The sequence below is a fragment of the Typopeltis vanoorti genome, chromosome 15, assembly GCF_054136105.1.
Source record: "Typopeltis vanoorti isolate ZY-2024b chromosome 15, IOZ_Tvanoo_1.0, whole genome shotgun sequence".
Classification (NCBI taxonomy): Eukaryota; Metazoa; Arthropoda; class Arachnida; order Uropygi; family Thelyphonidae; genus Typopeltis; species Typopeltis vanoorti.
The window spans coordinates 18,065,519-18,091,968 of NC_143563.1; the positions used below are offsets into that span (position 1 = coordinate 18,065,519).

A 26,450-nucleotide genomic window follows, 5' to 3' on the forward strand; every position below is an offset into this window, starting at 1 on the left:
TATGAACTTGGAATGAATTTCTTTTGCCGTTAAACCTTCTTTTACAAAGTATTTTATAACTGCACAATACTCAGTTTTATCCATTTCAAGCGATACAGACAACGCTTTTGCTTCAGACAGCTGTATAAAATAAACTGCTTGATAGAATAACTTGCAATTTTACATGGATGCATATGACAGATGTATCAACTTAGGAAACAAAAATCTTGCTCAGTGAACTCAGCTATATATCATATCTCATAATCACATAATACAAAAGTTTTTATGCCAAATCTTTGTTAGATTTTGACATTAAAAACTTTTGATGGGAATGAATTGAATTCATTCTGCAAAAAAATTTTTATTGAATTGATATAAACTTTTTATCAATTCAATTCCATCATTGAACTGATAGGATGAATTGAATGAAGAGAGACAATAATACTAAACTCATTTCTGCAACTGTTTCCACAGTGAGATAAACACTTCACCACAGTTTTTCTGAGGTGATCAGTTATTGGTTTCAGTTTGTAGTCATTCACCTTGCGGCTGATTTTCATTATAACAGAAATGGAACAAACAAAAAGTAAGAAGTCTTGAGATGTGGTTTCAGAAAATTGAAGAAAAACTGCTGTGTGTGAGAGGATCTTTTGACCAATATTCTGCTCTCAAGAATATACTCAAGCTTAGCAAGCACATTATTTTTAAAGTTGTCAAGATAACTTGAATTTGGCTCTGAAAGGATTAATATAAACATTTGATATGGCCGTGAGCCTGCTTCTGACTTGAAGGCTCAAGTTCATAGGACCATAACTCAGCAATAGCCATTCACTTCTGTAATGCTACTTTAAAATATTCTTTGGCAGCTAAGCAAGAAATATCATATGTCTTCTACACTGGAATTTATTAACTTAAGCTTTCATATTCTAAACATTACTTGTTAAAGAAACATAAAGCATCAGTGCTCGTTATGCATTAGTCTAGTGTAGTTTTTTTTTTGTGCTTATGCTGGGATTACCCAGAGAAAAGTAAAAAGGAGATGGAGAGAGTAGTTCAGCCTTTGCAAGAAGACTAATGTGCATGTGTGTGAAGAGTGTGATCACACATCATAACTGTCATTATTATGAATGTCCCAGATGTTTCCTGTGGAAAAAATGGAAGTATTTTGTGATAACAGCTGCCAAGTGTGATTAATGTTCTGCAGTGGGTAGGACCAGTGATATCATGCTAATATGGAAATACGTATGCAATGAATGGTTCTAATCTACTAGCTGTTGGCCACATGACTGAAACATACTGATCTGTGTGCACACTTTTCACTGCAAAAGGAGGCGACCATGTTGAAGTTTCTATCATTTTGAATGAAGATACATATCTACTCTCACTTTTGTAGATAATGACCCTTCATAAATATATTGCATCAAATGCTCGTAGCTTTTTTTCACCCACTGGAAGGAACAATTCTCTTCTAAGGACATATGGCTGTTATACTATATTCTGGATCTATGGGTAGGTAATGTGAATGCTTTTTCTTTATTGCTCTTGCATTTGTTTGAAATATTTGTCATATTGTCTTATTCACATCTTCCCCCACTTTCTGAACTCACAGCTTGAAGAATTTGCATATTCTTCAAGCTGTTCTTCAAGGTTAATGAGTTTTGACTTTACTTTCTTCTGTTATCTAGTATGGCCTATACTACTGTCATACTTTTTGTACATCACACATGTTGAGCTGTTAGAAATTTCATACTGGCTGCTTTGTTATGGGCTGCTTGCTTTTCCACTTCACTTTCATGCATGGAAATTTTTGTAATCTCTTGCTCTGTGAATTTTGCTTTTCACAGCTGGGTATTCTTTATACTTTGATCCTTCTACACAGGTGCTTCATTTCTGATTGCTGACTGGCCATGTGTCACTCATTCTGATGTTTTGTCACACACCTAGAAACATTAGAGAGGTTAAAAGAGACCTTTTTCTCTAGAAATTTATAACTTGCATTTCCACACTTAATGCTGTATTCATAGCTAAGATGGTTTTCTAATGAGCACAATAATTTACTTACATTTGTACTAGTTTAAACAAAGTTGCTGCACATCTGGCATTATTAAAGATATTGTGTACATCTTAAATTTCAAAAGTATGTCAGAAATTGAATTATTCTGTGTACTCCTTGAGGATATATTCTAAGCAGATTTTTTATGATGTAGCAATATTTTAAAAATCTCTAGGGACTTCCACGATTTGCAGCAAGAAAACATATTCGAGAAACATTACAGCATGAGGGAGTTTACCATGGAAAGACAGGTCACAAAACTAAAATTCCAATTTGCAGCAGAACTGGTGACATCATTGAACCTCGCTTGAAGTTTCAGTGGTACTTAAATTGTTCAGAAATGGCATCTAGAGCAATGAAAGTATGTATTATGCATGTTATTGAGTCTTTTGAAGATTAAGTGATGAATTACTGAAATATATTTCCCATTTTTGTAAATATAATTTCATCTTTTATAATAGTCATGATGAAATGATTGCTATTTAAGATAGTATGGAAATAATTTTTGCTGAGGATGTATCCCGTGTTTGTTTTCAGGTTTTGGAAAATGGACAGTTAATACTTGTTCCTGATTTTCATTTTAATATTTGGATGGAGTGGCTGAAAAATATTCAGTAAGTGGTTTATTCAGTGAGATAATGATGCAATATTTATATCATCTCTGTTATATTACTATTATATGCAGAAATTGTAGGACATTATTCATTTATTCTTTCATTACATTCAGCAAGAGCAAGGAAGGGGGGGGGGGGGCAGATGTTCACTTTACTATTCTAAGTTTGCACTGATTTTTGCAGGATAAATGAATATACAAATCTGCAACTGCACCAAATTTTTTGTTCCCCAGTAAAGATCAAGATTTCAGAATTCTCCCCAATGTCAGAGCTGATCCATCAAATTCCTGACATATATCCTCAAGGGGTGTACGAGATATCATAGTACTACATGAAAAATTTACATCATTACTAACTTCCTATCTATAATTTTCCTCAAAATCATTCTGTTACCTGTCAAGACTCCAACATTGTCAGATCTTATATTTCTATCTTCTAAGACACTTTTTATCATATCAATTTGTATTTGTTTCCATAATTTTCATAATGTATTCTAATGACCGTGTAAGCATGAAGGAAAGGATTAATATCATTTAATAAATTACAAAATTACAAATTGTTACAGAATGATCAACATGCAGTAGCAAAGCTTAGTAGAAATGGAATACCCCCAATGTAGACAATCTGCAGGACTAATAAATCATATACGTTAAAATTACTGATTAATATTTATTTTAGATAATAGAAAACTGATCAAAAGCTTACCAAAATACTCTTGAAAGGCATAATGATCAACTATTTTGTAAAAAACATCAAATCTCCCCCCCCCCATTCCTTTTAGTAATGAATGTATGACATGGTGAAAAACAAATGACTGAAAATAATGCAGAAATGAAGACCAAAATATATATATATGAAGGGACGTGGATAAAGGATAAAGCACTTGTATAAAAGATGAAACAAAGAATATGATTTCTTGGCATCTTTAATTTATGATAATGAAGTTATACATTATATTCTTGCTAGTTCAGAAGTGATACCAAGTATCACTTCTGAACTAGCAAGAATATAATACAAGAAAACTTCAATTTTGAATTAAAAGTGAATGCAAAAAATATGAGAATAGACTAAGTTATGAGGTTGCCATAAAGCTGTGGTGACTAGATAAAAGTGGAATTTGATTGATTCAAGAGTAATGGAGGGCATTCAGCATATTTAATCTTATTTAATTTCCACATGGATGAGATTAGATAAGATATGTATATGTGTTTTGCATATTGGTCAGTTTGGTCAGTATTGACTTTCTCAATTTCAGGGATGCATTTTCATTGTCTTTTATTGTATATATTATTTCATTCGTAAGATTTTGTGATATTGCTAACAATATTTTCTTTTTTGTATTTTGTATAAATACAAAAAAGAAAATAAAAAAAATAAATTGTATTTTTTCTATGTAGTTTGGTGTAAATAGTCAGGTATAGAGATAATTCAAACATGGTAATGTTCTTGTTGAAACTTTTTTCACTTGGTTATATTATAAATTACAGATGCCAAGAAATTATATTCTTGGTTTCATCCTTTACACGTGAAGTCACTTCACGACTGGGCTACTTGTATATAGAAACTATGCAGATATCTGGTTTTCATTATGGTTTTCCTCGAACATCTCAATAGCCGACATCAAAGTATTAAGTTTACTGCCGAGCTTGAAACGGATAATTCCTTGCCTTTTCTTGATGTCAAACTGACTCGGTCTTCTGGTAAACTCAAAATATCAATATATAGAAAGCCTACACATACCAACAGATATCTGCATAGTCAGTCCCATCATTTCCCTCCTCATAAGCTTGGAATAATTTCCACCTTGGGACATAGAGCCTGTTCTCTTCTGGATGACCCAAATGAACTTCTTACAAAAATATCTATTCCTTACATAAGTACAGTTTCACATAAATTAGCAAATGTTCTAAGAAAATACAATATCAGAGCCTTGTTCACTCCACTTCCAAAGATCCGTTTCTTAATAAGCCACCCAAAACCTTGTCATCATCAACTCATATACCCTGGTGTATATAAAGTATTGTGTGATTGTGATATTCCTTATTTTGGGCAGACAGACAAATCTGTCGAATTGCATATGGAAGAACACATGAGAGACATTACTTACAAGAGACAGCGAGCCAGTGCATTATCAAGTCATATCCTTTTCCCGGCTAATTCTAATGATGTAAACCAAAGTCACAAAGTCTGCTGGGAAAAATCTACTAACATCTTCCGTTTCAATGATGAACCTGAGAGAAAAATCGTGGAATCTAGAGAAATCATCTTCAATCCTGTTCATCTGAATAATAACTTGAGCTACAACCTCCAAGATAGTCATTCAGCTGTAATCATGTACCGGTGTTCACGTGATGCTGCAAGTACGCACTCTCTCAACAATGCAACAAATGAAAGAACAGCTTTAAATACAACTACGTTTTCATGCTAATTATGTATAGAGACTGTCTATGTTGTTCATAGTCTTTTAACCATCAGTGTTTAGTGTGTGTTTTTTCTTTCTTTTATAATGTCACTTGATGAAGGCTATTACAGGCCGAAACTAGTAGTGTTTTTATATTAAAACCTTTTTACTTAAATCTCGGTTCTAGTCATTCAATTCTTCATAAATATATATATATATATATATATATTTTTTTTTTTTTTTTTTTTTTTTTTTTTTTTAAATCAATAAATCAAAACTTTGAAAGTTCTAAACGCAGAAATTTGTTTTCTCCTCTTGAATGGAAGTTGAGTTTTCTCTCTTATCAATACTATTAGATGCAACTTCTGCTCTTCCATTGTTCCTCTCCCTCTCTCTCTCTAATACACACACACACACACACACAACGATAGTGACACTGTAACAATATAAGACTGACTTCCTGACATTGGCTTCCCCTTCCAACTCTTGTATAGATTATCAAGATATCTTCCACTGTATGAACAGTTCATGTCAGGTGCTCTGTCACCTATGTCTATTCCTCCACTTATGCTCAAATTTTGCACTGCAGAATTAACTCTCATCCTGTATCAGATAGATAAATCTGGCCTACTTGTCAGACATATAGCCAACAGCATTCAAGAAGCCTATGTGTAGCTTATCCCCTCCCACAAATAATAAGAGTCAGAAAGAAAAATCATTTAAAAAAATATATATATATCATCTAATTGTCTTTATGCTTGATCCTTTTGAAAACAATGAAGAAGGGCATCAGCAGCCAACTTCTTCATTTCCTGGATGCACATTGATTAATTAGTTTAATTACTGATTGCAAATATGGATTCTGCCACTCTTATAGCAGATGCTCTATTAAGAAATGACACAAGGCATGGAAGAGTTTGAAAGAAGCTTATATGTTGACATTTCTAGAGTATTTGATCAAGTTTAGAGGCTTCTTTGCGAAGCTGCCATCATATGGTCTGCCTTTTGAAGTTGAGCTGCTACTTTCCTGTCTAGTAGTTCACTACTTATCATAGTGGATAGTTTTTCTCTCTTTAGATTTCTCCAACATTGACTTGACCAAGTACTCCAGGCAATTAAACCTTGCTCATACTATCATACATACATTAATAACTGTCTCTCGATTACCTCACACCTATCCATAATTTTCTGATGTCAATACACTCCATTCTTATTCATTTGACAAACCTGTATTACACAAATAATCCAAGTTTCATGTTCACACCTACCATTTTCCAGTATGGTGAGGACAACTTAGTGAACTTCAGTGCCACTAAAGCACTCCTGTCTTATTATGAGAAAGATCAAATTTCATTTATCCTTACCTTTATATATAGCACACATAACAATTTATCAAAACTTATGCACACAAACACTTACAGACCATACATAGCCATTTGCAGTTGAGAGAAATGTAAACAAACGTAAAGATGCAGTTAAATCATAACTGCATAAAATTAACTGTTATTAATTAGTTTAAAATAATTAGCATAAAATAAAATTTTTATAACAATTCATTCATTACTGTATGTAAGCTAGGCTACCGTGAAGCAATCTTATTGCTTGCACTAGGCTACCACTAGGCAGTTTAGACATCCTCCCAGAAGACTATATACTTGGAAAAGCCCTGGGGACATCTATAGAAACCAAATTGACTATATAATAATAAACAAAAGATTCCAAAATGCAATAACACAAACAAAAACATATCCTGGAGCAGACATAGGATCGGACCACAGCCCAGTGATTGCAAAAATCAAAATAAAACTTAAGATACCAAGCCAACCATTCATAAGAGAAACTTATAATTCAGTCTCACTTAACAACCAAGAAGTTAAAGACTGCTTTATAAAAGAATTCACAAAATCCCTTAACAAGTCTAACACCACAACTCACACAGAAAATAGAACACCAATTGATGAAATTAACATGAACTGGCAAACATTCAAGAATAGCATCAATGAAGCAGCCAAAATTACACTCCCACAATTAAAAAGGAAAAGGAATAAACTTTGGATGAATGAAAAAATACTGATGTTGATGGAACAAACCTGAATATAAAAGCATGAATAAAGAAATAAAAAAAGAATGCAGGAAAGCCAAAGAGGAATGGATTAAATATAAATGTATAGATATAGAAAATCTTGATAGAAAACACAGAAGCAGAGAAATGCATGAAAAGCTCACAGAAATGACAAGCAGGACAAATACAGCAAACCATGCAAGTGTCATTAGAGACTCAAGAGACCATATTCTAATGGACAAAAAAAGAAATCATGGAAAGATGGATTGAATACACAAAGAAATTATATTCCTGAACAGACTAATTTAGAAGGACCATCCATTTTACTCTGTGAAGTTGAAAATGCTGTCAGAAAACTTAAACGACATAAAGCTTCAGGAATTGATAACATCTTGGCAGAATGGTTGAGCTCTCGATGAAGGAGGACTGAAATCTCTAACAAAATTATGCAATAAAATATATGAGACTGGATTTCTACCCAAAGATATTAATCACTCAATTTTCATTCCAATTCCCAAAAAAACAAAAGCTACAAGATGTGAAGAGTTCAGGACAGTCAGCCTCATCAGTCAAGTATCAAAACTCCTCCTATACATTATTCTTGAAAGAAATAAAAGAAAAATAAATGATTCACAAAGTGGATTCAAGGAAAATGTAGGTAGAAGAGAAGGTATTTTCAATGTCAGAACCATCATAGAAAGATAAAAAACAAAAAGATGTGTACCTCTGCTTCATAGATTACAAAAAGGCATTCGACAATGTCCAACATGAACAATTAATTGAAATCCTTTCAAAAATAGGCATGGATGGAAGAGACATTAGGCTATTAACTAATCTTTACTGGGAACAGTCTGCATCTTTGAGAATAAATAGAGAGAATTCCCAGAAGAATTCCCAGTTCAGTGAGACAAAGCTGTGTCTTTTCTCCGATTCTCTTTAACCTGTACACAGAAGAAATATTTAATAAAATTAGTAACCTCAAAGGAATCACTGTAGGGGACAGAAATATTAATAACCTAAGATATGCAGATGACATGGTTCTTATAGCTGAAAACAAATATGACCTCAAAACTCTTATAGATGAAACCCTCAAGTATAGCAAACAGTATGGCCTCAGTTTCAACTTTAAAAAGACAAAAATCATAATTTCAAGAGAAAAGAAAATACCAAAAATATGCATCAATATAAAAGGAAATAAATTAGAACAGGTGCAAAAATACATATACCTTAGACACTTGATCACAGAGAATGGCAGGACAGAAGATGAAATTAGAAAAAGGATTGAAATTGCAAGGTCAACTTTCAACAGGATGAAAAATCTACTAACATCTAGAGAATTAAATCTGAAAACAAGACTAAGAATCTCCAAATGCTACATATGGCCTACATTATTATATGGAGTAGAGACATGGACACTCTCCAATCTGAGTGTGAAAAAACTGGAGGCCTTTGAGATGTGGAAGCTGCGAAGAATTATGTGAATATCATGGAAAGACAAAAAGACATATGAAGAGGTACTAGAGATGGCAGGCATAAACAGGAGCCTGATGAAAGAAATTAAAAAGAGAAAAGTCAGATATTTTGGACATATTCTAAGACATAACTGCCTACAAAGGACACTTCTCAAAGGAACTGTTAAGGGAAAGAGGAAGACAAAGACTGGAGTGGACAAAAAATATAGAAGACTGGACCTATCTCTCATATGAGGAATGCAGCAGAGAAGCACAGAATAGGACATGGTGGAGACACATGGTAGTCAATCTCCTGGAGGGAGAGGACACCTGACAGGAGAGGAGGCTACCATAAAGCAATCGTATTGCTGCTGCTTCGTTATCAGTGCATGAATCGTTATACCTATAAATAAATATGAATTTGACTTTTTATTTTCTGATTCCTTCTCAGAGACAAGTATTTGATTTTTATTTTATCTGATTCCTATCCTCAAAGGGTTGTAAACTGTACATTAGTACTGTGGGTGATCTAAGGTTTTCAACTGTTTTATTTTAATTAAATAATATTTAATTAATATAATAATGTTCATATATATGGTTAAGCTTGAAACTTATTAAAGCAAGTTCTTATTCTCTACTTTCATTTCACCTACCTGTATTTAGAAAAGCCTTCCTTACATCATTTTCCCCAAGGACTGTGACCTGTTCTGCATAACAACAAATTCCTTTTTAGTTCATAACCACTTTTGGTTAAGGGCAAAAAAATGGAAGCTGTGTGGGGTTGATTTAAAATAAAAAATAAAGGACATTATTTGATATTGCATGTCCATCATAATATGATATATGTTTTGTTTTACCTCTTAATAGTTTGTATTTTTACTCTGTTAGTTCTATGTAGTATACCAAAATAAAGCTTGGGTGAAAGCTGCCAATGAAACTAAACTTTATATTATTATCCATAATACATTATAAACTGTGGATATGTTTTTTGCCATGTCATGTGGGAAATTTAGATTCTTTCATTCTTATCCATTTCAAATGGAAAGGAAGAAAAGGTTTTCAGTTCTCTTATTATTGTCATTTACTGCTGGAGCATGACCCAGTATAATGACTGTTCATTCGTTCTGCTGAATACTTGAAAAAAAAAAAAGGTTAAAAATGCTTGCAAATTTGGATGTCTAACATTGTTGATGTTTATATCAAGCTCCCAGATAGTTGTAGAAAGTACAGTTGAAAAATGCAGGTTTGAACAGTGTGGATCCACTTATACATGGTTTTTATGAATAAATATATTGGAAAATTTTTTGGAGATTTGCGACAATTTGAAAAAAACTTCAGAAGAACCGTGTAGCTTAGAAATATCGAAAAAATTAAGAAAAAGTTAGGTATGTTATGAATGCATAAAATATATGTAGAATCTAGTCTATTTTATCATTTACTACCACCATAAAATATGCACAGATCTATTATAAAAAGTTAAAATTTATCAAAATTTATGCACACAAACACTTACAGACCATACATAGCCTTTTGCAGTTTAGGGAAATGTAAACAAACGTAAAGATGCAGTTAAATCATAACTGCATAAAATTAACTGTTATTAATTCGTTTAAATTAATTAGCATAAAATAAAATTTTTATAACAATTCATTCATTAGTGTATATAAGCTAGGCTACCGTGAAGCAATCATCGATTGCACTAGGCTACCATAAAGCAATTGTATTGCTGCTGCTTTGTTATCAGTGCATGAATCGTTATACCTGTAAATAAATATGAATTTGACTTTTTATTTTCTGATTCCTCCTCAAAGACAAGTATTTCACTTTTATTTTATCTAATTCCTATCCTCAAAGGGTTGTAAACTGTACATAAGTACTGTGGGTGATCTAAGGTTTTTAACTATGTTTTATATTTACATTTATTTTTTTATATAATCCAGAAACCTTACTCAAGAAAGAGGCCAAACATAAAACATTTTTTGAGCCACTTCAGGCCTCTAGTATTTTTTGCTTATATGTCAAAGAGGCAGTTGTGCTTAAAAAAAAAAAAAAGTGAATTGCTAACAATTATGTCATGTTTGCAATGCAGAGGAATAAGCATATATAGATAAATTTTAGAGTTTCTACAATACATTCTACTAAAATATTATTAATTGAATTTTCAAATTTTTATTTATACAATGGTAAATTGCTAAAATGGCAACATTTTTGTATATTTTTCTGCATACGTATACATTTATGCATTTGATATTTCCATATACTCACTGAAATAACTTAAAAAAATGCACTAACCACCTCAGATACCGGTAGTGTTTAGTAATGAATTTATACGTATTTTAAAATGAGTAATGATTTTATTCATTATTCATCCTGATATCATAATTTGTTTAAGAATTTGAATATTACTTAAAGAGCTTATTTATAAATTAGTTTACAGGTGATAAAAAAATTCCTAATTATGAAGAGATACAGAAATGAAAATTTCAACTTTCATTATGCATTTCTCAATTTAGGCTTTTGTGATTATGTGTTTTACCAGAGATCATCTGTTTCACACATGTAGTGGAATGCATCTATATATTTCATTTCAGGAATTTTAATTTTAATGATATATGATATTTTATAGCCCACTGTTATTTTGTGACATCTGAATTATATAAAATTAAGTAAAAATCTGAAAGAATAAGGGCATCATTTTAACAATATTTCACAAACAGGGATTGGTGTCTATCACGTCAGCTTTGGTGGGGTCATCGTATTCCTGCTTATCAAGTTATTCATTCAGAACAGGTAAGATTTTGTTCTTTTTTCCTATCTTATATTAAAAAAAAAAAAAAAACATAATGGAGCATTATTACATTCAGATTATACAACTGCTATACTTCTTCCTGCATAATGTATTTAACTATAGCTCTGATAATATAGTATCCACCCTTCTCTGTGTGTGTGTGTGTGGAAGGGGGGGGGTATTCATGGTTGATTACATTATTAAAAATTTTACGTTGAAAAAGTATCCAGAAATGTGGAATTCGCTTCCTTAGCTTTGGCTGTGATATACAGTATATAATTCTATTAACTTTGAACCTACCCTATATTTTGAAAGGTTGCGTCAGAAGATGACTCATAGTCACTTCTTGAAATGACAGCATAGAGAATATTAATATGACACAGTACAATGGCTATATGAACAAAGAATTAACCAATATTTATATAAAATAAAACAAAATGAAGAAGTAGAAATAGAATGGCTTAATATAAAAACAATACTAAATGCAGCAGCAAATGAAAACTTAGGAAAGACCAAAAAATTCAATAAAAGGAAAAAACTGAAGGCTGGGATGATACAATCAAAGAAATAATCAAAAAGAAAAAAGAAGCCTATCACAAATGGTTAAGCAGTAAAAGATTAGAAGATGAAATAGAATATAAAAGAATAAGAGCCATAGCTAAAAGAGAAGTCAGAAAAAGACAGATAGAATCATGGAACAAATTTGTTTCTAATTTAGAATATGATTTATATAAAATAAGACCCAATGTATATAAGATTTTGAAACACTTAAATGCAGATACCAATGAAAACAAAATTAAACACCGAATTGAAATTAGAAGAATTTCTAAATTACTACACAGAATTGTGGACAGACAAATATTTTAAAAAAGACAACTGGCAAACGATTAACGAAAATGAAAAGGAAATAACTAAAGAAGAATTAGAAACCAGCCTGAAAGAAACAAGAAATGGAAAATCACATGAAGAAGATAAGCTAGGTTCAGAACTGTATAAATATGCAGGAACAAGATTCAAAGAAAAACTCTTTTTATTTTTAAATAAAATTTATTCAGCTGGTACCCCCCCCCCCCAATAGAACGGAAAAAAGCAATTGTGATTCCTCTCTTTAAAAAAGGTAATAGAGATGACCCTAAAAACTATAGAGGTATCAGTATACTAAATTCCTGTTACAAAATATGTAGCAGAATCTTAAATAGCAAACTAATGAAATATTCTGAAAACTTTATTTTAGAGTACAGAATGGATTTAGAAAAGGACGATCATGTATAGACCCGGCCTTCTGCCTAAAATTAATAACAGAGAAAAGAAGGAATACAATTTAGAAACACATATTGCATTTATTGACTTTGAAAAAGCATTTGACAAAGTTAAAAGACACATTAAATTAAGGGATAAAAATCCCTTATTATTTTACACACAGTATGCGAAACTCCAAGATCGAAAACTGGCTGTAAAATAATAAGGGATTTTTAACCCCTTAATTTAATTAACTTTGCCAGAAAAAAATAGCCATTTGGCTTTTCATCTTAGTTAAAAGAAACATATTAAAAGAAAGACAAATACCAAATAATATCCTTAAAGTTATCACAAGTATGTACGAAAATAATCAAATACAAATAAGATTAAATCATGAGCTATCATATACGAAAGAGATAAACAAGGAGTCCGAAAGGGATGTCCCCTCTCAGCAACTCTTTTTAATATCTACTTAAATGAAATAATAATAAAATGGAATAAAAATTTCCTTGGTGTATATTTTTATGTATATTTTATGTATATTAAACTTTCTCCTACAGTAAACTTAAACACTCTCCTCTTTGCTGACGACCAAATAATAATTACAAATTCTGACTTACAGAAAGCTATTTTAGATCTAAATGAGATATCCAAAGATTATGGTATGATAATATCAACAGAAAAATCAAAAACTGTAGCCTTTAAAGGACTAGATCCAGCAAGAACTAAAATAGTAATAGATAACAAGATCTTAGAACAGGTGAATTCATTTAACTACCTAGAATGTATGATCACATATGAAAATGAAAAAGATATAAAAGTAAAAATTGCAAAATATTTAAAAATAACAGGTGTAATTAACTCTATATTTAAACCAAACCTAGTTCAAAAACAAACCAGGCTAAAAGTATACAATACATTAGCCCTACCAGTCTTAATATATGGAAGCGAAATCTGGACAATAAAACAAAAAGACAAACAAAGATTAACAACAGCAGAAATGAAGTTTATGAGAAAAACTGCAAAGTATACCCTATTTGATCACAAAAGAAACGAAGAAATTATGAAAGAATTAAACCATCATCATCATCAAATTCCTGCCATGTACCCTCAAGGGATGTACAGGATATGATAGTACTACATGAAAAAAATTACATCATTATTAATATCCTATCTACAATTTTCCTCCAAATCAGCCTGTTACTTGTCAACACTCCAACATTATCAGATCTAATATTTCTATCATCTAAAGCACTTTGTACCGTATCAATCCACCTATATCTTGGTCTTCCTCTGGGTCATTTTGCTGCCACCCTGGCAGAGAACACTTGTTTTGCTAATCTTTCCTCGCCCATTCTGTTTAAGTGACCATACCACCTGAGAATAGCTCTGCTAACGCATTATTGGATGCTTACAATGCCAAGTTCTTTCCTAATATCCTAGTTTTTAATATGATACTGCCATTGATGCCATCTGTTCACGCCTATAATCTTTCTCAGGACTCTCGTGTCTGCAGTCTCTACTCTTTGGTCAAGTGTTTTACTTCTGACTCAGCTCTCAGATCCATAAGCTAAAACTGGTTTGAACACTGTTTTGTATACAGCTAATTTAGTGTTCCGACTAATTTCTCTTTTATTCCATATGAATTTATTCAATCGACTTCCTACCATGAATGATATAATCACGTAATCACAAGAAAGATATTTATTTAACCAAATATTTCGGTCTGGAAATAGCAGACCATCGTCGGTGGTATTACAAGAACAGTTTAAAAAAATATACAAGCTAGAATACTAACAATAGATCGTTGAAATTAGAACATGCCGCATGATGTTATATCACTAAGTATGAAACGAAATATTTTGAAGTAGAAACATGATTGAATTTGCTATAAAAAAAAAAAAAAAAAAAAAAAAAAAAAAATTAATGAGTAATCTTGATTAGGCTTTCCCAGATTTTTGATATAGATATGCAGTCATTACGATTCAGGTTGGGATGATGGAGCAAGGCCTCCACGCTTTCCTTGAACAAACGTTCGAACCTATAACGGGATCTATGTAAGAGGCGAGTTTTGGACCAAAGGATGCTGTGGTCAGTTTCAATCCCGTGTTGAGCCAAACTAGACTTTTCAGGTTTATTGTGAAGAATGGATGATTGATGTTCTTGGATTCTTTTTTCAAGAGAACGTCCAGTCTGTCCAAAGTAAGAGAGATCACAGTTGCAAGGAATTTGATAAACTCCAGGAAGAGATAAAGTTGAGCGTTTGTCTTTAGGAGAAGGAAAATGAGAAGACAATTTGTTAATAGGAGAATACGTAGCTGTTAAATCATATTTCTTCAAAATTCTTGCGATAGGTTCTGAAATACCGGAGATATAAGGAATAGGTACTCGACGTATTGAATCTTTGTTTATCGCAAGAATTTTGAAGAAATATGATTTAACAGCTACGTATTCTCCTATTAACAAATTGTCTTCTCATTTTCCTTCTCCTAAAGACAAACGCTCAACTTTATCTCTTCCTGGAGTTTATCAAATTCCTTGCAACTGTGATCTCTCTTACTTTGGACAGACTGGACGTTCTCTTGAAAAAAGAATCCAAGAACATCAATCATCCATTCTTCACAATAAACCTGAAAAGTCTGGTTTGGCTCAACACGGGATTGAAACTGACCACAGCATCCTTTGGTCCAAAACTCGCTTCTTACATAGATCCCGTTATAGGTTCGAACGTTTGTTCAAGGAAAGCGTGGAGGCCTTGCTCCATCATCCCAACCTGAATCGTAATGACTGCATATCTATATCAAAAATCTGGGAAAGCCTAATCAAGATTACTCATTAATTTTTTTTTTTTTTTTTTTTTTTTTTTTTTTATAGCAAATTCAATCATGTTTCTACTTCAAAATATTTCGTTTCATACTTAGTGATATAACATCACGCGGCATGTTCTAATTTCAACGATCTATTGTTAGTATTCTAGCTTGTATATTTTTTAAACTGTTCTTGTAATACCACCGACGATGGTCTGCTATTTCCAGACCGAAATATTTGGTTAAATAAATATCTTTCTTGTGATTACGTGATTATATCATTCAGTCTTATGTCGCAAGTATCCTTAAAACAACGACTTCCTACCATACCACTTTTGTTGATTCTGTTGTCTATTTCCATATTTAATTTACCATCTTCACTAAAAATCGTGCCTAAGTAGCTGAAATGTTTTACTTGTTCCACAGGTTCTCCATTCACAACACAGTTGACATTTTCAATGATTCTGCCTATTTTCATTGTCTTTGTCTTTTTATTGCTGACCTTCATACCATATCTATTACAACAGCTATTCAATTTAGTCAGAGAAGCTTGCAGACTTGTAGCGGATTTATTTAGAAGTATAACATCATCTGCATAAAGCAAAGAGCTGACGTTAACATTTCCAATTTTGATATCATGTTTAATACCACTTTCCTTCATAATGTGATCCATATAGATAATGAATAACAGAGGGGATAATGTACATCCTTGTCTCACACCAGATTTAACATTAAACAATCTTCCTGTACTTCCTTCAATTCTAACTGCTGACTTACAACTCAAATAAAGACTAAGTATTGCTTGATATAATGCCCCATTGACACCATATAACTGCAACGTATTGAATAGCTTCTCTCTTGGCACCTTGTCATATGCCTTTTCCAGATCGACAAAACTTAAATACAGATCTTTGTTATATTCCCATGCTTTCTCGACTATTTGTCGTAAAGTGAAGATCTGATCCTGACAGCCTCTATTTGGCCTGAATCCAGCTTGTTCTTCACCAAGCTTTTTTTCCACAATTCTTCTCAACCGTTTCTCAAGTATACTTGCATAGATCTTGCCAGGAACACTCATTAAGGAGATACCTCTGTAATTCTCACATTCAGTTTTATTTCACTTTTTATATATGGGTACTATGAGAGCTCTATTCCAATCATTGGGAATTCGTCCCTCTGTCCAGGCTTTCTGATCTATGCAGTGCAGCCACTGTAAGACTCTTATACCACCATACTTCAGCATTTCTGGTCAAATATCATCTACTCCTGCTGCCTTTCCACATTTCAAGCCTTTGATGGCTTTTTCTACTTCAAGTATGGATATGTATTTCTGACTACATGTCTGGTCAATGTTTTTTACCACTATGCTATCATCACTACTTGTTTCATTTAGCAGTTTTTCAAAGTAATTACTCCATACTTCAAGGATATCTTTTTCTCCCGTTTTCATGTCACCTTTATCATCTCTAATTCCTTTTATAGCACTCTTTCCTCCATTCTTAAGCTTCTTCAACAACCTCCAGAATATTTTGCCACCTTGTTGATATTTATTTTCTATATTCTTGCCAAAGTCCTCCCATGACTTTTGTTTAGCTAGTTTTACACAGTGTTTAGCATTCTTGCATTTGTCTCTATATTCTCTAAGAGCACAAGCTGACTTATTTGACTGGAACTTTTGGTATGCTTTCTTCTTTTCCTTCACTGCCTCTTTAACTTCCTGTGTCCACCAGGGAGTTCTGATTTTTTTATCCTTACAAACAACCTCACCACATGCCTCTCTGGCAGAATCAATCAATGTTTTCTTCAGAGTTTCCCACTGAATCTCCAAGGTTTGATTCCTGTTCTCAAACTCTTTCATTTTTTCTTCGATAATCTTTGTGTATTTTAGTCTACAGCTCACATCTGAGAGCTGCTCAACTTTTATTCGCTTTAAAACTTTCTTATATGTTATTCTTTTCATTATGAAATTCAAATTTCAATATCAAAGAATTAAACCAAGAACCAGTAATAGAAAAAAATTAAAAAATATAAACATAAATGGATGGAACACGTTCAAAGAATGAAAACAGAAAGATTACCAAAACAAGCCTTAAAGTACAAGCAATTAGGAAAAAGAAAACCAGGACGTCCTCTTAAACGATTCAATGATGACTTCTAAGGAACAGGCCATTCTAGGCCTAAATCCTTGATATGCATGATGATGATGATTATAAAATATTAGCATTGATAACAAGATGGCTGAATGACTTGTCAAAAAACTGTATATGGGGATGTAAATCTGCAAAATTTAAAGTTGTGTCCACCATGGAGTTCTTATTTTTCTGTCCTTGCAGACAACTTCAGCACATGCCTCTCTGGCTGAATCAATCAGTGTTTTCTTCAAGGCTTGCTATTAAATCTCCAAGGTTTGGTTCCTGTTATCAAACTCTTTCATTTTTTCTTCAATAAGCTTTGTGTATTTTAGTCTACAGCTCGCATCTGAGAGCTTCTCAATTTGCTTTTATTTGCTTTAAAACTTTCTTACATGTTATTCTTTTCAATATGAAATTCAATTTTATCCTGCTCTAGACTAAATAGCGATCACTACCAATGTCAAATCCTCTGTACACTCTGGTGTCCTTCACCAGGGAGAAAATATCACTATCAACAATAACATAGGTAATGAGACTTTTCTTATTCCTTACCTCTTCTCTCTATGTGAATTTGTGCACATTTTTATGTTGGAACATGGTGTTAGTAATAACCAGTTCATGTCCTGAGCAAAAATCCAACAGGTATTTGCCATTATTATTAGCTTTGCTCTTTTCTCCAAATTTTCCCAAAATATTTTTGTATGTCTCACAATCATATCCTACTCTGCTATTTAGATCCCCAACAAGGACCAACTTTTCCTTTTTCATTGTTTCAGTAGCTTTCTCTAGAGCCTCAAAAATTTACTCCACTTCTACATTAGTAGTGCCTTCTGTGGGACCATAGGCACAAATAAGTCTCATTGTCCAGTTCCCCATTCTCATATTTGCTCAAATCACTCTACTTGACACTGCCTGCCTTTCAAGAAGATGAGCCTCATATTTTGTGTTGAATACTATGGCTACTCTTTCTCTTCCTTGATTGTCATTGCCTGAATATAACATTTTGTATTTATTGCCTAGAAAGATCTCACCAGTTTTTGTCTTTTTTTGTTTCAGTCACCCCTATTATATCGATCTGGTACTTATCTAATTCCTCAGCTAGCTCCATTTCTTTGCCATTCAGGCTTCTTATGTTGATAGTACCGATCTTTAACTCTGGTGATGTTGAGTTGGGGTTTGTTTTCACATTTGTTCCAGTAGCTGACTTTTCGCTGTTCGCCCTGGTTCCCTGGCGAAGACAATGGGGCCTTGTTTAACCGTGCGAAGCCCCAGCTGGCATGAAATTTTGTCATGTCGTACCATCATTTTTATTTTGGTTTAACCAATAAGAATACAATTTGGTCGGCTAAATCCCAAATTGCCAGCCCATCCTCGTTCATTCAGTATCCAAGTCGATACCCAACAGGGTGCACCACGAGAAGGTGAGGATTGGACATTAGGTCAGAAGCCCTGGTCGGTTCTCCGCATTCCTTTAAAGGCTATGTGGAAGTCTCTTCTCAGTCATACAGCTTTGACCCTTAAGCACCCCCGAGAGAATATTAATCCCAAGTAAACAGTAATTGAATAAGGAACTATTTATAATGACAGCACACTAGCTGTCTCCAGTCACTTTTTCATAAATGTTCTGTTTCTGCCCTTGGTGTTTTCATTGTTATAGGTTCTGTGATCTGATCAGTATTATTTCTCACTTTCTAAGCCTCTAAAAACTTGACAAGGTATTGTTGACATCCATGCACAGTTTAGCTTCAAAACTTAATAAACCAGTTCCTCATTTTCATTTTTCATTCCGTCTATCTTTTTTCATTGGAACAACTTTCCTCACTTGAGAGTTTTTCTGTAAGAACTGCATAACTAATTATTTTATATCCAAGCAAGACATCAGTAGTCAGAAATAAAACTAACATCTCAAAATTATTAAAGTAAGTTTCACGGCTTACACATGTAACAAAAATTATCCAGAATTTATTCAAAAACTGCAGTATATTTCATCCAGTGTTACGTGGACTATTTTATTATCTAGAATTTATTCAAAAACTCCTGTATATTTCATCCAGTGTTACGTGAACATCATTAGGGACATAGACTGTTAACTACATTTAAATAACGAGTCACAAATCATGCATATATTAGCTTGTGTCTCAGTTGTAGTTAATATATGCATGATTTATGACTCATTATTTGATTCATCTTTTGAATGTACTTAATGGTCTTCCTGACGATGTCCACATTAATTGTATGAAATATATTGGAGTTTTTGAATAAACTCTTGATAATTTTTGTTACATTTGTAAGCCATGAAATTTACTTTTAACACATTGACTGCCACAGTGTTTTTTTACCAAAATGGAATAAAAACTTCGAAAACAAAATGATCCTTTGTAATTTAATCAAAAATTTGTTATTTTTTATTGTTTTCTGTGCATGAGTTATATGCAACTTATGCGGTGCTAGAATCAATTTTTACACTGCATGCCACGTGAGATGTATGTGACTCACGACATACTTATTGAATTTGTTTCTGAGAATGGAGTCTTTTGTCATTCCACAAGTATTTAGTTGTGTCTGGATTGGACCTTGGATGGTCCTGGATGATGACTTCTGAATCATATCCCCTAAGTATCTGCAACAATGTCACGTCACCGCATACTATTGTATCGATTTTGTTCAAAGAGCTGCCAGGCAAACATTCAAGGTGAAATGCACAATCGGAAGTTATGGTAATCGGAGAACACAGTCCAGCCAAGTGTGCCACATCTGAAACAGGTGTGGCACTCTTGGGTGGGCTGGCTGGAGAAGGATGACAGGAGGTGGGGGGGGGGAGACGTGCTGATTGACTGTGAAAACAATGAGCAGATGTTTCACAGCGTGCAGGCATGCTGTGGACTTTCCCGCCTATCCACCAGTTCTAATTTAGTATAGCTTCTGTGACCAGAGATGTAATCATCACATAAGTTTAGTTTGCATTTTTCGTTCTCAAGAAAAAATTAGTGTAAGGAATTGTTGGAGGAAATGGTGAACGAAGTTTTGGACATGAGTGATGAAGATGTTGGTCTATTTAGTGATGATTCAGAGGAGTACCGTCCTAGTGGAGGTAGTGGGTAACAGTTCTGATATCAGTTGCAGCCAACTGAAAAAAATTAGAAGAACATTGCATCCAGATCTTTCCAGTGGGGAAGGTTGTTCAAAATCTATTACTGAAACAAGCGAATCAGTTGTAGCTGATTTTAGTGAGCGTGATTCTTCATCAGATGTTTCTGAAAACCTGTAGTCATCAGTGTAAGTTCTCTGACCAGTTTCAGGAAGTAACACGAAGATTTTTGACTTTGTTGAAAGTAACCCTGGTGTTCCAACCAAAATTGTGGTAAATCTCCATGAAAAAACATCTTATGATTTTTTTCAAATTCTTCATAACAGATGATGTTATTGATTACATGGTGAAGGAAACTAATATCTACACAAGTCAGACTTTACAAAAGGGTAATATCAAACCCCACTCCTGACTAAAAAAGTGATAAGATGTTACTTCTCAAGAAATGGAACAATTTTTGGAAGTATTGTTTTGGATGTGCCTTAGCAAAAAGCCAAGACTTCCAGACTATTGGTCAAAAAGCATTTCGTATGACAATTCATTGAAAAAGCTTATATCACATAACTGCTTCGAAATGCTTCTGAGAATGTGCTATTTTTCTAACAATGAAGAATGTCCTTCTGGTGACCATCTCTTCAAGATCCAGCCACTTCTTGATCATCTTCTTGAAAGGTTTCAGCTTGCTGTAGTTCCAGATAAGGAAATATGTATTGAACGAAAATGGTGCCATTTCATGGACATTTGAGTTTCTTACAGTACATAAAAATCAAGTGCCATAAATTTTGAATAAAAATTTTCAAACTTTGACTAAAAGACGGTTACACCTGGAATGTGAAAATTTATTGTAGGAAGGAAGCAAGATCTCACATTCATGTTTCGTGATCGATTGTCATGAAGCTAATAGAAGGTTTACTAGATAGCGGATGTGCTTTATACACTGACAACTACTACACCAACATCCACCTAGCTCATCAACTCCTTTAGTGCTCTACGTATCTGGGGCACACTAAGAAGTAACAGGAAACTAAACCCACCAGATGTAGCAAAGGTGAAGCTGAACAAGAATGAAGTAATTGCTTGAGAAAGTGACACAGGAGTTGTTGTCCTCAAATGGAAAGATAAGAAAGATGTACTGATGCTAAATACTATGCCTGGTGAAGACACTAAAGCAGTTGAAACAAGGAAAGGTGTTGTAGAAAAACCACATATGATTGTAGATTATAATAATTCGAAGATGTTCATTGACCTCTCAGATCAACTGAAGTCATATTCATGTTCTTTGAGATGTGGCATAAAGTGGTTCAGAAAATTAGCAATAGAGCTAATCACAGGATCAGCTTTGTTGAACTCGTTTGTTCTCTACAGAGTTGTGAACAAAATGAAGATCTCGATCACAAAACTCAAAGAATGTTTGCTTAATTATACAAAACTCAAGTTTGTTTAAAACTGCTCTAGACAGATGAAACACATACTGCAGTACCATACCTCCCATTGCCATCTGTGACTTGTTCTCTCATGAACATGGGCTCTGCCAGAAGAAGATGTATTGTGTGCTATGAAAAAACACAAGCTGAGAAAGGATGCGAATATGCCATGAAGAGATGTAAACAGATAGCATGGAAATGCAGCAAATGTAATGTGTACTTTTGTGTAGAGTGCTTTTTTTTTTCCCTAAAACATACATCAATAAAAAAGTAATATAAAAACTTGAAAATTAGTTCATAAGGGTAAAGTATTTTTCTTGACTTGTCAGGCTTAAGTGTAAAATTTAGAAGTGTATTTACAGCATGTATTGAGTTGCCTGTGAACCACATGGCTTCCAAGGTAAAGAGACGCGAGTTATATATGCTTAACGAGGCCCTGGGCTCAAAACTAGCATGAGTTTACAACTCACATGGCAGTTAATGTGTTAATATGTCTAGTGCACATTTTCCATTAAAGCTATTGACATCTCAAAATGTCTTGATCACAACTTGTAAAAGGAAACATGCATTTAATTAACAACTTTACAAAATAATAAGAGAATTTGTTGAGAAACCCATGCTAATGAATCGTGAAGTGATATCAGCAAAGGAAAAGCTCCTGGAGCTGATGGTGTGTCATTGGAATTATTGAGAGCAGCTGGGGGGCGAAGTAGTGAATATATTGACTGAAATTTGTCAACAGGTTTGGATGAAAATATACTGGCCTAGAGATTGAAACACATCAGTATTCATCCCAGTTCAAAAAAAAAAAATCAAATCAAATCAAATCCCAGAGATTGTGAGAATTATAGAACCATCGCTTTAATTTCACATGCAAGTCAAGTTATGCTGAAAGTGATGAATTAAAGGTTGGAGCCATATGTGAATAGAGAAATGCCAAAGATAGTAATATAATATATGCCACAGGATAATAAATTTAAATCTGAAGTACCCATCACAAGTGTTTGTAAAGAATATGTTACAAAAGAAGCAAACTGCAAGAATGACTAATATGAAAGTTTTAGAGAATATAAAGACAGAATGCTCCTTGGAAGCGATGATCGCTAAACAGAAGTTGATGTACTTTGCACATATTATGCTAGGTGATGAATCGAGGAGAAGACGATTATGTTGGGAAATATTGGAGGAATGAGAAGAAGAGGAAGACAACAAAAGAGTTGGATGGTCAACATAAAAGGACTTACCAACTTGAACTTACAGTTGCTGAAAGAAAGGGCAAGAGGCCGAGTGGGAAGGAGAGCCTTTGTGCATAAGATTACCAAGAGTCGAAAATGACTGGATGACACATAACAACAAAATAGCCATCTTCAAAAACAACTTTTGTGATTCTGCATATTATGAAATTATGAACTAGGCAAATCTGGGTTTTTATTATAGCAAATAAGTCTTGTATATTATACATTTTTGAAAATTATGGAGACAACTACCATGTTTGAATAAAAACTTTAGTTTAGTATAACTAAAATCTACATTTGACGTTTCGACCTTTATGTCAAAGTCATCTTCTGGAGCATATAACTATACACAGAAAAAAAGCTGCACTGCAATCAAACTGGTTTGTTAAAGTTACTGACCAACCACTACAACAATTGTTGGCCTGACCTCTGTTGAAAAAAAAAAAAAAAAAAAAAAAAAAAATCATACATCAATGCTGGAGTCCTATTATTAGTGTTATCTGTTGGTTGTAGACTTACATTAGGCACAACAACAAGTCTATGTATCTATCTATATACATATATTAACATCATGATTATACATGTACATTCCAGCTAGTTGGTATGGAATGGTTTCTAATACTAGCTGAAGATTGGCTAGAATCCTGACTTATGCTGGATCTTATATATTAGGTGGGCTGAATGTGTGCCATCCAGATCCTTGGAATTTTCATGCCATCTTTGTTATTGATATTAGGGTGGTTTATCAGGATTTCGCAGGCTTCCTTAAATTTCCTTTCATTTTTTGTGTCATGTAAAGAGTGGGTGCTGTTCCAGTTGATTTGGTGTAAGGTGTTGAGCGCATCATCTGAGAGGCCTGCTTCACCATAATGGTTATATTTAATGTCTAATGTGTTCTTTCTTGCGTATAGGGATTGTCTGTCCTGTTTCACCAATGTATGGTAAGTTACAGGTGCAGTGGATGCAATAGACACCAGGATGTGCCAATGGGAGGAGAGGATCCTTAGAGCAGCTGAATATGGTTTTAAGTTTAGTGGGTGGTTTAAAGGTGGCATTGAGGTTATAATGTTGTAGGATTCTGTTGATTTTTTCTAATAACCCTTTAATGTATGGGATGGCTATGGTTTTACTCTGATCTAGATTCGCTTTTGTTGTTGTTTTATGGAGTATTTTATTAATAGTATTTTTGTTATAGCCATTATTTATGAATGTGTCACTGATGATTTTTAGTTCTTGTTTCAGGGCTTGCTGGTTAGAGCAAATTGTTTTACCTCTGTTTTTAATGGTGTTAAGGACTCCATATTTTTGTGATGGGTGGTGGTATGAATTAGCATGTATGTATTAGCCAGTGTGTGTCGGTTTTTGGTAGACTGTGAAGGATAGACTGCCTGAAGGAAGACTTGTGTCTAGGAATGTGATCGAGTTTTGCTTTTCGATTTCGATGGTAAATTGTATGTGTTCGTGTTGTTTGTTCAGGTGGCTAAGGAATGTGTTTAGCATTTGTCACCTGTGCGGCCAGATTGCGAACACATTGTCAACGTATCTAAGCCAGACTGTCGGTTTTAGCATGGTGGAATCAAGAGTCCTTTGCTCAAAGGTTTCCATTTAGAAGTTAGCTATTGAAGGGGATAGTGGTGAGCCCATGGCTGTACCTTCTTTTTGTAGGTAAAATTTGTTTTGCCACACGAAGTAACAGGACTGTCGTACGTGGGCAAAGAAGGCCGTAATGTTGGGTGGAAATTTGTTCTGTAGTAGGAGAACTGTGTCATTGATGGGGACATTAGTGAAAAGGGCAGAAACGTCAAAACTGACTAATAAGTCATCTTTGTCACGTGTTATGTTTTTAATTTTGTTTATAAAGTGTTGTGTGTTCTTTATGTAGGAGGGGGAATGACCTACCAACTCCTTGAGTATTGATGCTAATTTCTTGGCTAAGTGGTAATTGGGACTGTCTATTCCTTCCACAATTGGTCGAAGGGGAACATTTTGTTTGTGTATTTTCGGGACCCCATATATTCTGGTGGGGCGAGGGTAGTGGGGTTTGAGTTTTTTAACCATGTCTGGTGGCCAAGAAGTGACGGACTTGAGTAGTTTCTCTGTTTTATTCTTTATCCTGTTTGTTGGGTTATAATTTACCAGTTTATATGTGTTGTTATCGGCTACTAGTTGATTCATCTAAAGGATGTATCTTGACCTGTCAAGGATGACAGTGGCATTGCCTTTATCCAATTTCATTATTATTATGTCTTGGTTGGCTTTTAATGACTTAATTGCTGCTAGTTCAGTTTTTGTGAGATTGTTCTCTATGGTTTTCTTAATGTTTAGGACATTACTAGTTTCTAATCATATTTTATCGGCTATACTGTTAGGTAGGGACCTGATGCCTCTTTCCATGTGGTAGATAAAATCCAAATTGTTTATGTTTTTAGGTGCTATTGCATAGTTAAGTCCTTTATTCAGTAGCATAAGTTCACTGCTGTTCAGGGTGTGCCTTGATAGGTTGATCACATGGTTTTTGCTTGCCGGTGGGTAGTCGCTCCTTGTCTCCCTTGTTTGTTGTTCATTGTTGGTGTTTATCAGGGAGGAGGTCTCCTGATTGGATGGATTCCTGGGATTGGCTGCCATATTTTGCCGTTGTTTCAAACTGTGGAATTTGGTCTCGAGTGTTTCTTTATTCTTTTCCAGGGTATATTTGGTCGAATTGTCAGTAATTCTTTTAAGTACTTGTAGAATGTCTGGATTAATATAGTTCGATAGTTTAGATTGCAATTTTGAAACCAGATTTTGCATTATTGCTAGATTTTTCGGGCTGTTTGGATGTGTTCTCTGAGCATTGCTTTTTCTGTGCAGTCATAAATACAGAGAGCTTTAGCGGACGTAAATTTCTTTTTTAGCCTGATGCAAATAGCAATAAGGTTATTGTCTCTGCATCTCTTTAAAAAGGCCAGCCGATTGATCAACAGGAAAGCACGTATCTTTAGCTTACCATAACGATTGCAGCGCTTGTGGTTATCATTTCCATGGATGATCTGAATCCTTTCTTTTAAGATTACACGGTGATCCGAATGAATTTTTGAAAATCATGGAGACAACTACCGTGTTTGAATAAAAATTTTAGTTTAATATAACTAAAAATCTACATTCGACGTTTCGACCTTTATGTCAAGGTCATGTTCT

The 26,450-nt window shown here is 33.8% G+C and overlaps 1 protein-coding gene across 1 annotated transcript in view; it reads left to right on the forward strand.

Annotated features, from left to right (window-relative positions):
• LOC150098430 (valine--tRNA ligase-like) overlaps positions 1 to 26,450 on the forward strand; it is a 382,977-nt gene that overhangs the window by 176,567 nt on the left and 179,960 nt on the right. The window contains exons 11-13 of the mRNA XM_090405873.1: positions 2,208 to 2,393; positions 2,570 to 2,646; positions 11,278 to 11,350. Coding sequence (XP_090261999.1) covers positions 2,208 to 2,393; positions 2,570 to 2,646; positions 11,278 to 11,350 — 336 coding nt within the window. The remainder of the gene's footprint in view (positions 1 to 2,207; positions 2,394 to 2,569; positions 2,647 to 11,277; positions 11,351 to 26,450) is intronic.